The following is a 13,589-nucleotide window of genomic DNA, read 5'->3' as shown; positions in this document are numbered from 1 at the left end:
AAATTTGAGAAGCCTAATTTTTGATGGACCTGTGCAGGCTTGAAGCCTGCTTCTTGAGTTTGTGGTGATTATCAAAATCTTTGGTCCACTAACTTTTACAATCTGATGAGAATACTGGATTAAAATTTTAATAAGGCTTCTAAATATACTTTATTACTTTTCCATGCACCACACAAAAATAGTTCAGGGAGAATGAATGTGAACCAAATTATGTGCTAAATATACAACTCCTCACAGCTATCAAGTGCGGATGGCCCAACACTTGCTCATGCAGCATCTTTAAGAGATTATTGTATTATTGGGATGCACAGACACAATACAGGTGGTAGTTTTCATGAGCTATATAAATATTTCCCTATTGATACAAGGAGATAAGCACACTGTATGTCCACTTCTGATTAAATCTACAGTATAGGATGCCTACAAGAAGAATGTCTTATTTTGACAACCTATGCTGCACAACATTTACTATAAACCTGGGGTTATTAGAGGAAATACCAAAGTAACAGACAAACACCAATCAGGTTGCTACGAAGATTTTTATTGTGGCATTAGAGTCTTTACAGAAACAAAGCAGATAATCTAACATGAAACAACTGGGCAATTTATTCTATTTTCAATATATAGACTAGTTTTAGGTGTGAATACGAGAAATCATAATTATAAAAATTGTAGTCTACAAAATTCAACTTTTATATATAAACAAATACTTAAGATTTTGAATAAATATGTACTTGGTTTGAATTTCCTCCTTCATTAGGTGGGCAACAACAAACATCTTCAGTCTGTCATATTTTAAATATATTCACCACAATCCACCCTTTTGTCTCTAAACTTGCTCCTGGCTTTAGTGCGGGCCTTGAATACAGCTGCATTGTACAAATGCTGTTAAAGAACAAGGATTAATAGAAATATGATCAAAAGGAGGAAAAAATAAAATGCAGGTGCAACAACCAATTTCAAAATACAAAGTAAACTAGCATTCCAGTTGCTGAAATGTCAAAATGTTCATTACCCTCTCGAAACGGGAGATTTTCATTGCCTTTAGTGTTGTAGCATTAACCATCAATGGGGGTCCAAGCTCAAATATACTTCTTATGAATTCATTAGCCTGTAATAAAATATTTAAAAAAAAAAAGCACTGTTCAAAACACACACCAAATACCACAACAAAATTTCTAAGAACCTATAAAGCTTAATGTAGCAATGCTTCAACCTATAAGAAAAGTTCAATGCAATATAAAACCTCAAACTTGTGTCATGTATATTTAAAATTCAAAAGTCCTTATGCCCCCCCCCCCCCCCCCCGTTATATTTTTAAATTTCCAAATTAGGGAGGCACAGTGATAGTAAAAGTTGTAGTAATGTAACATACAGTAGACCCCCGTGAAGTTGTGGTTCAGAGTTCACGGCCTCAGTCATTCGCGGATTTTTCCTTACAACCTATCTAATAATTATTAGTGGAAACTGCAAATATCGTCTACAGGCTTGGGATGGTGAAAGTAGCCAATAGAATTTGAAACTGACTCCCAGCAGTCCCTGCAGTGGCTTTGATTGGTCTTCTGTTGAGGGTGCTGGGGCTGTTGGGGTCAAAGGATGTCAGCGTGGCTTTTACAAAGGGGGCCGGTGACCAAAAGCAAAAAAAAAAAAAAAAGTTTTTTGTAATTTGTGTTTCAAGTTCCTGTCTCTCTGCCTGCCTTCTGTTGGGTTACCTGTACTTATTTGTTTTTTCCCGAATCGTTTCATGTTTGGTGTTTGCATTGTCTGCCGTCTGTCTGTGTACATGAGGATTGTAAGTGGATTCATGGCCATCCTGCAAAGAAAGAAGCGCTCCTGAACCCGTCTTCACCATTTCAAGAACTAGCGGTAGGACTATCTTTACATTCCCATTCAACGTGCGGATCTCTGGACTATATATTTTCATCATTACATTTCATCCGTTGCTGTTTTTCATGATTTACTGTGTGTGTTTTCTTTGTGCTTTGTTGTATTTAATGTGTAATCGCTACAAGGGGAACATGGGTGGTATCGTTGCTTTCATTACATTCTTTATTTGCTATTTGATTACCGTTTTGCTTTGTTTTTGTCTCTGTTTGCGAGTGCGTGTGGGTTGGGTCAAGGCTGGGTGCATCCCTGCAATCTCCACCATAAAAATAAATCGCCGTCTTCTCGACGGTGTGAATGTTAGCGGCACCAGACTGCTGCAGCGTTATTCATTTCTCCTTGCTGCTGATTGACTGATGCATCTCCAGCTGAGTGTTTGTGTTTTCCATTTTGTTTCTCTAAACACTTAAACCACCACAACCAGCTATAGTCGTTTCCCAGTGCCATTTGCGAGCACGCAGGAGCTCATCAGTCAGTGCCATACATTCATTGAGCAGCCAGCTCATGACCACTGCCAGCCCCTTGTGAGCAGGGGGGCTAAACGCACCCTTAGAAGACACTGTCACTCCTCAAAAAAACCCTCTTAAAAAACGCTGATAGACTACTTTCACATTGCTCACTTACTTGCTAGGCTTACTTTGTCGTGTGATATGCTTCTCGCTCGACGCTACACATACTTAAAAGCCTGAACAGCACCTGTCCTTTTTGGCTGATTGCTTTGTTTCTCTCTCCTCCCCTAGACATACTCTGCTCCCCTATGATGTTTGTCTATTCTTTAATCGAGAGCTAACTGCATACTCAGCTCGTTTTACGTCCGAAAGAGACACGTTTGTTTGAAGTGTTTGAATAAAGCTCCTGTCTCTACAATTTCCTGTGTTTCTGTGCAATTCTGTGACCCAAGCATGACACACTGCAGCCTCACTGTCTCTGGGATTGAGACAGCGTTTACCTCTGTGTGCTTGCGTGCAGCCAGTTCAAGCGCAATTGGCTCAGTGATTTACATCCATGGCGTCAGTTGCACTTTGTACATATTGTTCCAGTAGTTTTTTTTTTTTTTTTTTTTTTTTTAAAATAGCTTTTACAGTTCATTAGCAGTGTCTAAAATGATCAGTGTTGCAGTAATTGTGGTGCTCTTTTGCATGAAAAAAAAAAAAAGTGTTCTATTAAAATTTCACTTTTTCTTTGTGAATTGTGACATTTACTTAAAAGTGCGGCAAAAAAGTATTTGGCGTCCAGGGATGCATTAACCCCCAAGGATGTGGCAGTTTAAGAGTTAAAGCCCCAAGATGCCACCGAAACGCCCTACGCCTTCTGGCAATGAAAGCATGCTTGCATGAACTACAGTACATATAGCGGTAACATCGGTATTTTACATTCTAGAACTGCAGGAGACACAGCAATACAGTATACAGGTTTACCTTTACATTCTTTTTTTTTAGGTAATGTATTAAGCGGAGTTTGAAATTAAACCCTAAATATGCCCCCAAAACACTTTAAACTATAAAAATAGGCATTTTTTAACCACATCCAAAATTTGCGGTTTTTCACAATTCGCGGGTGCTCTAGGAACGTAACCCCCGCGAATTTTGGGGGTGTACTATATACAGAGTAGTGTAGGGCCTAGCGCAGCTAATACAGTGGACTTACTCTCCCAGTGTCCATATGCATTTTCTCCCGTTTTCATTGTACCTACAAAAATGTACAGATTTGGATGACTGGTGATTCTTGCCTGGTCCGAGGATATGTGGGTGTGTAAGTAAATGTGCCTTACAATGGACTACAGACGTTTACTACCTTGCTGGGACAGGCTGCAGCCCACATTGACCATAAATTAGATTAAGCCCATTTGAGCATGTCATTTTAACATAGTGTACATTCAAATATTGAATTGCACAAAATATTATACTTGTCTACAATTAGACAGTCCAAGAAACAAAAAAATGTCTTCCATGATTGTTATGTAACAAACACTAAGAGGGAACATCATAAGTATTTTTACATTGAGATGATGTTTCATATGTTAAAATGCATTTAAATTCCTCACTCTCTCTCCATCTATCTCTGCAAGGAATGGCCATTGTGTACAAGTCTCCCCACCCCACCCCACCGTCTTACAAGAAGCAGTTCTTTAGTTTAGGACTAAACTATACTTGTGTGTTACAGCCCTAGCCTCCGAAATTTTGGATGGGGGAAAAAAATGCTGCTCATTTGAAAGGCATACTCAATTAAGATTGTCAAACTGACTAGGAACTCCTGATAAGATCTTAAAACAGCTTATTGCCACATTTTGTATACTTGGACTGTGATCACTTCTAATAAAATCATCGACAGGTGGACCACTAAAGATAAATAATGAAAAACTCCTCCTTACTTTCTTATATATTTAATATTGTTCTTGTGCATGACCATAAAAAAGTTGCTCAGTTTTCTTGTTTTAAATTATAAAGCAGAGACCATTTAATAAGTGTACTCTAAGTGGGTGTTCACTATAATACATAGTAAGATAACCACAACTACCTGTATTACCATGTTAAACCTGAAAAGTAATTCAGGAGTGTACTATTAACACTAGAATTACCAGAGCCTACGAAAAAACTCATAGATCCGTCCCACCTTAAATTGCTTCTTAAATCCGTTCGCACCTCTCCGCCAGTGTCATTTGTCTTCTAAATGTGCTGATAAAGACAAGTTGCAAGCAGCCGGCTATTCCATCCTCCCACCGACTTAGAATGTGCATGAACTTCTCCCAGTTCATGCCTTGACTGATTATCTGGGAGTGAAGTGGAGTTTTAGAGTGGAAACAATAGATCGTTATCTGGAACACACGCATTTCATGTGTGTTCCGTTTCTACAGTAATCTGTGTAAACACATTTTTAAAACAAATGTTTTTCATATTCTAGTAGTAAATGACAAAATGTAGGCATAAACTATATAATGTATGAAGCCTGAAGTCCAAATATCAAAGAAACACTTTCACAAAAGTACAAACAGAACAAGTGCGTTTTTATTCAAAAATGTAACTGCAGAAAAAAAAGCCGCCTTAGCATGCGACATTGACACACATTTACTATGACTGCCTCCGTGGTGCAATAGTATCACCTGCTGACTGGGAATCAAAAGGTCACGGGTTCGATCCTACACAACTCACTTTTGAGAAGTGAACTGCTCTTATTCTTACTATTTTAGAATTAAAACATACATTTGATTTCAGTCTGTAACAGCTGGTGTAATTTATGATACATGTAAAGGTTAGCTTTGTTTGTTTTTTTTTTTATTATTCAGTTTTATTATCTCAGCCGCGTTCACGAGCCCAAACCCCCCCCCCCCCCCCCCCCCTTCATTTGACACTGCTGTTTTCACATAGACGCACTACAACAGAGGTAAACTCAGATCATGACGACCCTTCTACATCGCAGCAAGAATGCACATCACACTTTTGCAATCGCTGTACTTTGTATATGTATTTGGGAAGCTCTGCATTTTACTTGACTTTACGCTGTAGGTAGTTAATAAATAAAAAGGTAAAACAGGTAAGTAACATTCGAAAGCAATGCTCCGATATAGAACGCAAGTGACTGTACACGCTAGTGTTTAGATCTGGATGGTGTATGTGCCCAAAAAAAAAAAAAGTCTAACTGCATTCTCGTACCATTGCTTGCGTACTAAAGTGTCAGCAGGCACTTTTTGTGGCATTACATGTATTTTTTGAGCATGCCCCCTGCAAACTACTTGTGACTTTAGGCTGTAGGAAGTAAGTAAATAAATAAAGGTAAATCACGTCATAAAATAATTTCTTCAAAACGTCACATACATTTGTCTCTTTCTTTTTTTAAAATGTGCGCCGATCACCACCAGCATGTTGTAGCACACAGCAGCTGGCCACCTGCATGTGCTACAACATGCTGGCGGTAATCAACGCACATGGACAGGGTGGTCCAGATCTAATTATGCAGATCCAGATCGTCTTGATGACTTTGATTTATGCGGGGACGATTCCAGTTCGGTGCAAGGACGATTCTTCATGTCATCAGTTCGCACACTTCTCGATGGTCTGGGATTTTTCGGGTGATTTTCTATGTAATAAACTTAAGTTACAGCATAATGACAATTGCATAATTAGATCTGGACCACCCTATACTGTGCAAGGCATGCACGGGGGTCACTGAGAAAAGAAGAATGTTCATGGCTCAGCTTGCAGAGGAACTTCGTTGTCGCATCTTACTAGGAAAGGCGATGGAAAAAGAAAAGGAGGATTCAACATCGACAAGCTTCTGTTCCAGACAGCCACTTTCCCCAGGAAAGTAAACTTAGTCAGTGTCACCCCACCCCGCCCCTCCTGATCTGACTCTAAGTAACAGCACCAGCTTAAATTCACACCCGATCTGACGCTGTTCGTTTTCAAATAATATTGCATTAGTGCAATAATGTTTTCACATATATTGTCTCTTTCTTTCAGGTGTGTAATAGAAACCACAGCATAGAAAGAAGTGTGTACATTGTAACAGGTACACACGTTGTAAATGTAGGAAAGACGATCCTTGCATGTGTGTGCGCGTGTGTGAACAGTTTACATTTGAATATGATGATTGCATATAGCGCTGAAGTTACTGCTCTTTACTATTCGCCAGCGTTTGTGTGTCAGATCCCTGGGGGTTAGTATGTATTGTGACACACTGCAGAGCTATAGCGAGTGTTTATGTGAAAACAGCAGTGTCAGATCTGGGTAGGGAGGAATCCTGAACGCGACAGAGAATGAAAAGTGAATTAAAAAAACAAACAAAAAACAAAAAAAACAAAAAAAAAGCTAACCTTTACAAGAATCATAAATTACACCGGCTGTTACAGACTGAAATCAAATGTTTGTTTTTATTCTAAAATAGTACGAATAAGAGCAGTTCACTTCTCAAAAGGGAGTCGTGTAGGATCAAACTTGTGACCTTTTGATTAGCAGTCAGGAGTTGATACCATTACGCCACCGAGGCAGTTGTAGTAAATGCGTGTCAATGTCGCAAGGTAAGGCGGCTTTTTTCACAGTAGTTATATTTTTGAATAAAAGCACACTTGTTCTGTTATATTTGTACCTTTTGTGAAAGTGTTTCTTTGATATTTGGAATTCAGGCTTTACACATTATATAGTTTATGACTATTTTTTGTCATTTACTAATAGAATATGAAAAACGTTTGTTTTAAAAATGTGTTTACACAGATTACTGTAGAAACGGAACACACATGAAATGCGTGTGTTCCAAATAACGATCTATTATTTCCACTCTAAAACTCCACTTCACTCCCAGATAATCAATCAAGGCATGAGCTGGGAGAAGTTCGTGCACATTCTAAGTCGGTGGGGGGATGGAATAGCCGGCTGCTTGCAGCTTGTCTTTATCGGCACATTTAGAGGACAAAAGACGCTGCGGAGAGGTGCGAACGGATTTAAGAAGCGATTTAAGGTGGGACGGATCTACGACTTTTTTCATAGGCTCTGGTAATTCTAGTGTTAAGGATTGTTGACCAGTGCTAGTTAGGAGCAAAATCAAGAAAAAGAACTACATAAAAAGGCAACTTTAGACATTAGCATATACTTCAGGATGGGGATGAATCAAGACAACTCACACAGGCTAGTGGTCCAATTTGTATGTGAAGATGAGGGAAACATTGTGGGTTACATTGGGAGCAAGGTGAGGTTCAAAATTCAAGTTTTCCTTTTCACAACTGCATTTTAACCATTTACCTAAAAAAGTTTATGCTTATTTCCATTTCAAAATGTGCAACAATCATGCTTATACTTTACATGTTACTATACCTACATTAATAAGAAAACAGTATTTGTTTTACAAGAAAGTACAGCCAATAATTTTATGCAAACAATCATTCTCTTTAAAGCCATCCACCTTAGATGACTAGGCAGATTGCTTTCTTGGCCTATTGATTCAGGCTGTCAGCAGGTCTGAACTCAAGAGAAAGAGCTGCCAGCTGGATACCACTGTAGCTTTACTCATCATGAAGAATAAAACAGTACACAGGAAAGGCTGACAGAATAGTTGCTATACAAAGACATGACAGGAATGCTTGGTTTTAAACAGCTTAAACCTACAAGAAGATTTTGGCTTCAACAATTTATGAGTCAAACAAAAATATTTTGAAAAATGAGAAGGCTTTTCCCCAAAAGCACAAGCTTTCAATAAAATAAGCTACCAATAAAAATGACTACAGTATCCTTAATGATGAATACATCCCTATCCTGTTTTTAATTCTACAAGTGATTTTGTCTGTATGTTATTGGGTGGCAGAGGACAGAGCTTGCGGGAGAGGATTGGAGGCAGCAAAGGAAAAGAAAGCAATAAGCTTTATTGGTGGTTTATACATTGCGTGCAATGGAACGAGGAACTGTAAATAAAAGTGTGTGTTTTTGGGATGTTTGTCTCAGTGTCTGTGTCCCGGCTGAACTTCCAGAACTGTCAAAATGTGTTGTTTATGTGGTATATCTTGAAGCAGAGTGAAATACACAATCCAGCGTCCCAGTTGGGACAATATTTGTGTGATTCCTTGCATATTTTCTTTCCAGACTGATCAGCTTTTGAATAGCACACTGCACATGTGCAATTGACATGAGCGTCATGTTCAGATTCATCAGAATCACTTTCGATTTCACCGTCTGTTTCAGTTTCACTGCCTAAGGACAGATTCACTTCGTTATGACTGCTTGTATCACTGTCAAGAGCGTGCAGCACCTGGGCTGCTGAAAAACCATTTCTTACAAGACGCCATTATGAGGCTAGGAGAAGACGAGTCTGCCTGGGTAACACTCAGGCCTGTCGCTTAAACAAGACATGCTTATAATCGTTTCCAGAACAACACTTTACAATAACATAGTTTGCACTTTTACAGCCCAAGTAATCCTTGGGTCTAACGCTTACACGATACGTGTCTATACAGATGCCAGAGTGATGCTCGTGACTAATGCTTTTGGCACTGTTTTTACAGCCCGATTGATGCTCAGGTCCAACACTAAGGAGATTAAATAGAAAAAGGAACAGCTTTTTATGCAATAAATCCTAATTCCAAACCATGAATGGACCAAACTACAAATGTTAAGGAAAAAAAAAAAGCTAGTAAGTTGTGAATGAACCAAATAGCATTACAATTTAAAACTAAAAGGAGTAAGCAATATGTTTCAGTTTCAGCATATCAGATACCGCTTCAATAGGCATCCTATTGCAAATGGGGAAAAATATAATTCAAGTAAAACCAACAGCATGCAACCACAATTAAGGAATATGCTCCTTAACATGAATAAATGAAAAATTATTCTTTGTAAACTATGTATTCACTGACCATTCTAGAATTTTCATCTGCATACTATTCCACATATACTGAAAGAAAAAAAGTAATGCAGCATTTTCTGTAATGATACAACCTACAATTACATTCACTAAAAAGTTGTCAACCTGTTTTAGCTCTCCAGCCATACAGCATGGGCAGTGAAGCATTTAAAAAACACCCAAAAGTTTGTTAAGTGCACCTTTACATAAAAAACACCAGGTGGAATAATGTCTGATCAGGTCCCATTTAAAAAAAAATCATTTACTCAATGCTAAGGTCAGAGAAAGACAAAAGCTGCACTTAGTGAAAGTGCCTGTCATAATGCTTCAAATATCACCAAAACATTCACACATTACCAGGATTTAGCTGCTTTTCTGTATCCTGACTGCAGGCAAGGTTCCAGCATACAGAAGACTCTCCAAGATATGGTCGCCATTAAATAACCACACCAAAGCAGGACCGACACATGCTAGTCCATATGAGAGATAACTTCAGATCAGCAACTGTACTGCTGTTAAAATTCCAGCAGAAACAATATCAGAGGAAAGTAAAGGACAATGTGGGACAGCTTTCATGCTGCTGGTTTTAGAGAAAAATCAAACCTCTCAGGAGGCTCTCTGCCCTCAGCTCCTATACAACCTAATCCTACAGCAGGACACAGCCACACACTGCTGCCATACTCCCAACTGTCCTGAGGAATGAATGCTGATGCACAGGTCTTCGTCTGCCCCACTCCTGACCTCAAACACACAAAACACACTTGGGAATCCCTGGGTCGCAATATCCAGAGATGTGACATTTTTGCCTGCCAATGAGCAGAAAAATGTTCAGGTCTTTCTGCAAATTCAGAAGTCCATTGGCTCTTTATGCCAGAGTTGTCCAGCAGCGGTGGCTATACGAGGTGGTAATGCAAGTTACTGGAGGAATGGAAGGTGATCCTTGATATTTACATTTACTATTTTCCTGTTTTTGTTGTTGTACCATTTTGTTTTCCTATATTCTCAGTTTTTAATTGGTATTTGAGAAACGAATATGCTTAATTTTTCTATCAGTATATATTTAAGGCAAAGGGCATGCATTCATCAAATCTTCTTACTGTATTTAAGTTTTCGTTGCACTTCAAATATGCTCCGTGCAAAGCCTGATTCAACTGGGAATAGCAGGCTTTTAAAAGAAAGGTTGCAGCAACCATGAAAACTTTCAAAGAATTAAAAAAAAAATCTTTGTCATCCAACATTACATCAATAGATTTATCCTTTGAATCCCCAGGAATTTGTCCTAGATCAGCCTCAACTGCTACTAATTGGTTAGTAATGATTTTTAATCTTTCATGTAAGAAACAGATATACAGTGATCCCTCGCTATATCGCGCTTCGCCTTTCGCGGCTTCACTCTATCGCGGATTTTATATGTAAGCATATTTAAATATATATCACGGATTTTTCGCTGCTTCGCGGGTTTCTGCGGACAATGGGTCTTTTAATTTCTGGTACATGCTTCCTCAGTTGGTTTGCCCAGTTGATTTCATACAAGGGACGCTATTGGCAGATGGCTGAGAAGCTACCCAGCTTACTTTCTCTCTCTCTCTCTTGCGCTGACGTAGGGGGGTGTGAGCAGGGGGGCTGTGTGCAGCTGCTTCCTGAAGGACATGCTGCACGGTGCTTCGCATACTTAAAAGCTCAAAGGGCACGTATTGATTTTTGACTTTGTTTTTCTGTGGCTCTCTCTCTCTCTCTTCCTGCTCCTGACAGAGGGGGTGTGAGCTGCCGCCTTCAACAGCTTTGTACCGGCGGTGCTTCGCATACTTAAAAGCCAAAAAGCCCTATTGATTTTTTTTTTGACTGCTTGCTTTGCACTCCTTTGAAAAGGAAGATATGTTTGCATTCTTTTAATTGTGAGACAGAACTGTCATCTCTGTCTTGTCATGGAGCACAGTTTAAACTTTTGAAAAAGAGACAAATGTTTGTTTGCAGTGTTTGAATAACGTTCCTGTCTCTCTACAACCTCCTGTGTTTCTGCGCAAATCTGTGACCCAAGCATGACATTCTAAAAATAACCATATAAACATATGGTTTCTACTTTGCGGATTTTCCTATTTCGCGGGTGGCTCTGGAACGCAACCCCCGCGATGGAGGAGGGATTACTGTAACAAATTAATGAAACATTTTCATAAAATATGATGCCTGAAATAATAAATATATTCTTATTTGATATTGGGTCATTTGTCTTTTAAAAGACAGAAAAGAAAATCATATTTTTAAATACTGATCTTAAACATTTAATGAACATGTGAAAATTTTGCTTTGTTTCATTATTAAAGTAGAAATACCTGGAGTGGCCTGGATAAATAACCAGACTTACGAAAACACACATGACACACAAGTAGTTCCAATCTAATTATTTTACTCTTGCATGCTAGTTTAAAAAACACATACAGAACACTACACCAACACTAAACTTTACCTAAATATAAAAATGTAGAGTGTGTAAACAAGTTTCATCTCAGGGGACTTTGTTATTCCCTTTTTTGTGATATTAAAATTTAGAGAGCCACTCCGTCCTTGGCACAACTACATGGTAATCCAATTTAAAAAGTAAAAAAAAAATACTCTGCAAAGGACAGCCTGGGAAGTGATGTTCAGGTCACATCGATGAGATACTGAGGGATATTGTACCATCAAAAACATGAAGCTTTCCAAATAAGACCTGGATTACCAAGGAGTTTAAAAAAAAAAAAAAAAAAAAGTCTCCTAAATGATAAGAAGAGTTTTCAAATCTAGTGATGAAATGACTCAGATGGGCATACAAAGAATGACTCTGATGGGAATACAAAAAAAGTAAAATGCATGTTTTTCTTTAAGGAGATTAAATATTACTGAAAAAAGAAAAAAAAAAAAACTAAAACAGCCAAATGGGGCTATGCATACGAACTTAAAAGGTTTAAATAAAACAGAAATATATACCTTTATTTTTACTTCCTTAACTTGTGGAGGGTGTGTCCTGTAGCAAAGCCCTAACTTTTTTCGTGAAAGCCCGTTTCAGTCAATAAAGTCTTAAAAACAGGTGTAAAGATATTGACAATAAGCTACGCAAACCCACCAAGACATGGAATCGTTTAAATCAAGGCGCGAGTCGAAAAACACCATCCCATACTATTAGTTAACGATTAGCACATTTCTATATGTATTGTAAGCATACAATACAACTGATAATATGTTGCGCTTATTTATCTGGTGTACCGACATTTTTGCGCGTTTAACGGCTGAAATCCAACGTGGTTTGTGCCCTTCAGAATGAAAACGGTTTGCATTTACCTTTTTAATAAAAGGCGAGCTTTTAAGCCTGAGAAATCACCCCGTAAATGCACACGTTTAATTGCACGTGTTAATATGTATGCTTACACACTGTTTCTTCTTCATTGAGCTTTTCTCTAGTATGTAGATCGGGGTAATTACATTCATGGCATTCCTAGTCTGAATCACAATCTGATTGTATGGGTGGTTACCTACCAGGTAACGCTTATGGTTGGCCAGCAAGTCAGCTAACATCAGCCCCGGTGCCTTCAGTTGTGAGAAGCCGATTATAGAATGGATGAAAATAGTTTACTGTCAAATAATGCAAAGAGTACGTGACACGTGTTTCGCCCTAATTCTTGGCTCATCAGGGGTAAGGCAAGTGTAATTGAATAGCGGCACATCATTGAATAGCGGCACTGCAAGTTTAGTTTCTTTTCAATAAAGTCAGGCGTTAGGCAAGTGTCATTGAATAGCGGCACGTGATTGAATAGCGGCGTTGCAGGATTAGTTTCTTTTCAATAATGTCAGGCACGCTTTGCAGCGGCGAAGTTCTGCTTTTAAATTTTTATTAAGAAGAAAAGAAAACCTTTTTAAACCGAGGGAAAATATACCAACAATTTCTTAAGGATCTGTTTTTTGTGAAGCTGCCTTTACACAGCCTGTCCGCTGTTTTATAAATGAACGCCATATATGGCCGTCCTTTCTCCTTCACAGTCAGTTCACGTGATTACGTGTGAGGCATGATGACGCGATACACAACCCCCGCAACCCCACCTCCCAAGTCTGCTCCAGGTCACAAGTCCAGTAAGGAACGAATAACAGTGCTAGCATGCGCTAACACTAGTGGTTCACACAAATTGATGCTCGTATGCATTGGAAAGTCTAAGAATCCACGATCATTTAAGGGAACACAAATGTGCAATTTTCCTGTCCTTTACTACAATCAGACCAAAGCATGGATGAACAGAGAGATTTTTAAAGATTGGTTTTTTAAACATTTTGTTCCTGCTGTTCAAGACCATCTACGCTCCAAAAATTTGCCACAAAGAGCTGTGTTACTGTTGGACAACGCACCTTCCCATCCT

The 13,589-nt window shown here is 38.7% G+C and overlaps 1 protein-coding gene across 3 annotated transcripts in view; it reads right to left on the bottom strand.

Annotated features, from left to right (window-relative positions):
• Positions 1–520: 520 nt before the first annotated feature.
• ifrd1 (interferon-related developmental regulator 1) overlaps positions 521–13,589 on the bottom strand; it is an 87,119-nt gene continuing 74,050 nt past the window's right edge. Inside the window, exons 11-12 of one of the 3 annotated variants that reach the window (XM_051928717.1) lie at positions 1,016–1,111; positions 521–885 (exon numbers count right to left, since the gene is read on the bottom strand). In XM_051928717.1, coding sequence (XP_051784677.1) covers positions 796–885; positions 1,016–1,111 — 186 coding nt within the window. In that variant the 3' untranslated portion in view covers positions 521–795. The remainder of the gene's footprint in view (positions 886–1,015; positions 1,112–13,589) is intronic. The other 2 variants (XR_007935233.1, XM_051928716.1) reach the window with 2 other exon arrangements.

The sequence above is a fragment of the Erpetoichthys calabaricus genome, chromosome 1, assembly GCF_900747795.2.
Source record: "Erpetoichthys calabaricus chromosome 1, fErpCal1.3, whole genome shotgun sequence".
Classification (NCBI taxonomy): domain Eukaryota; kingdom Metazoa; phylum Chordata; class Cladistia; order Polypteriformes; family Polypteridae; genus Erpetoichthys; species Erpetoichthys calabaricus.
This window is presented reverse-complemented; position numbering and strand designations above follow the sequence as displayed.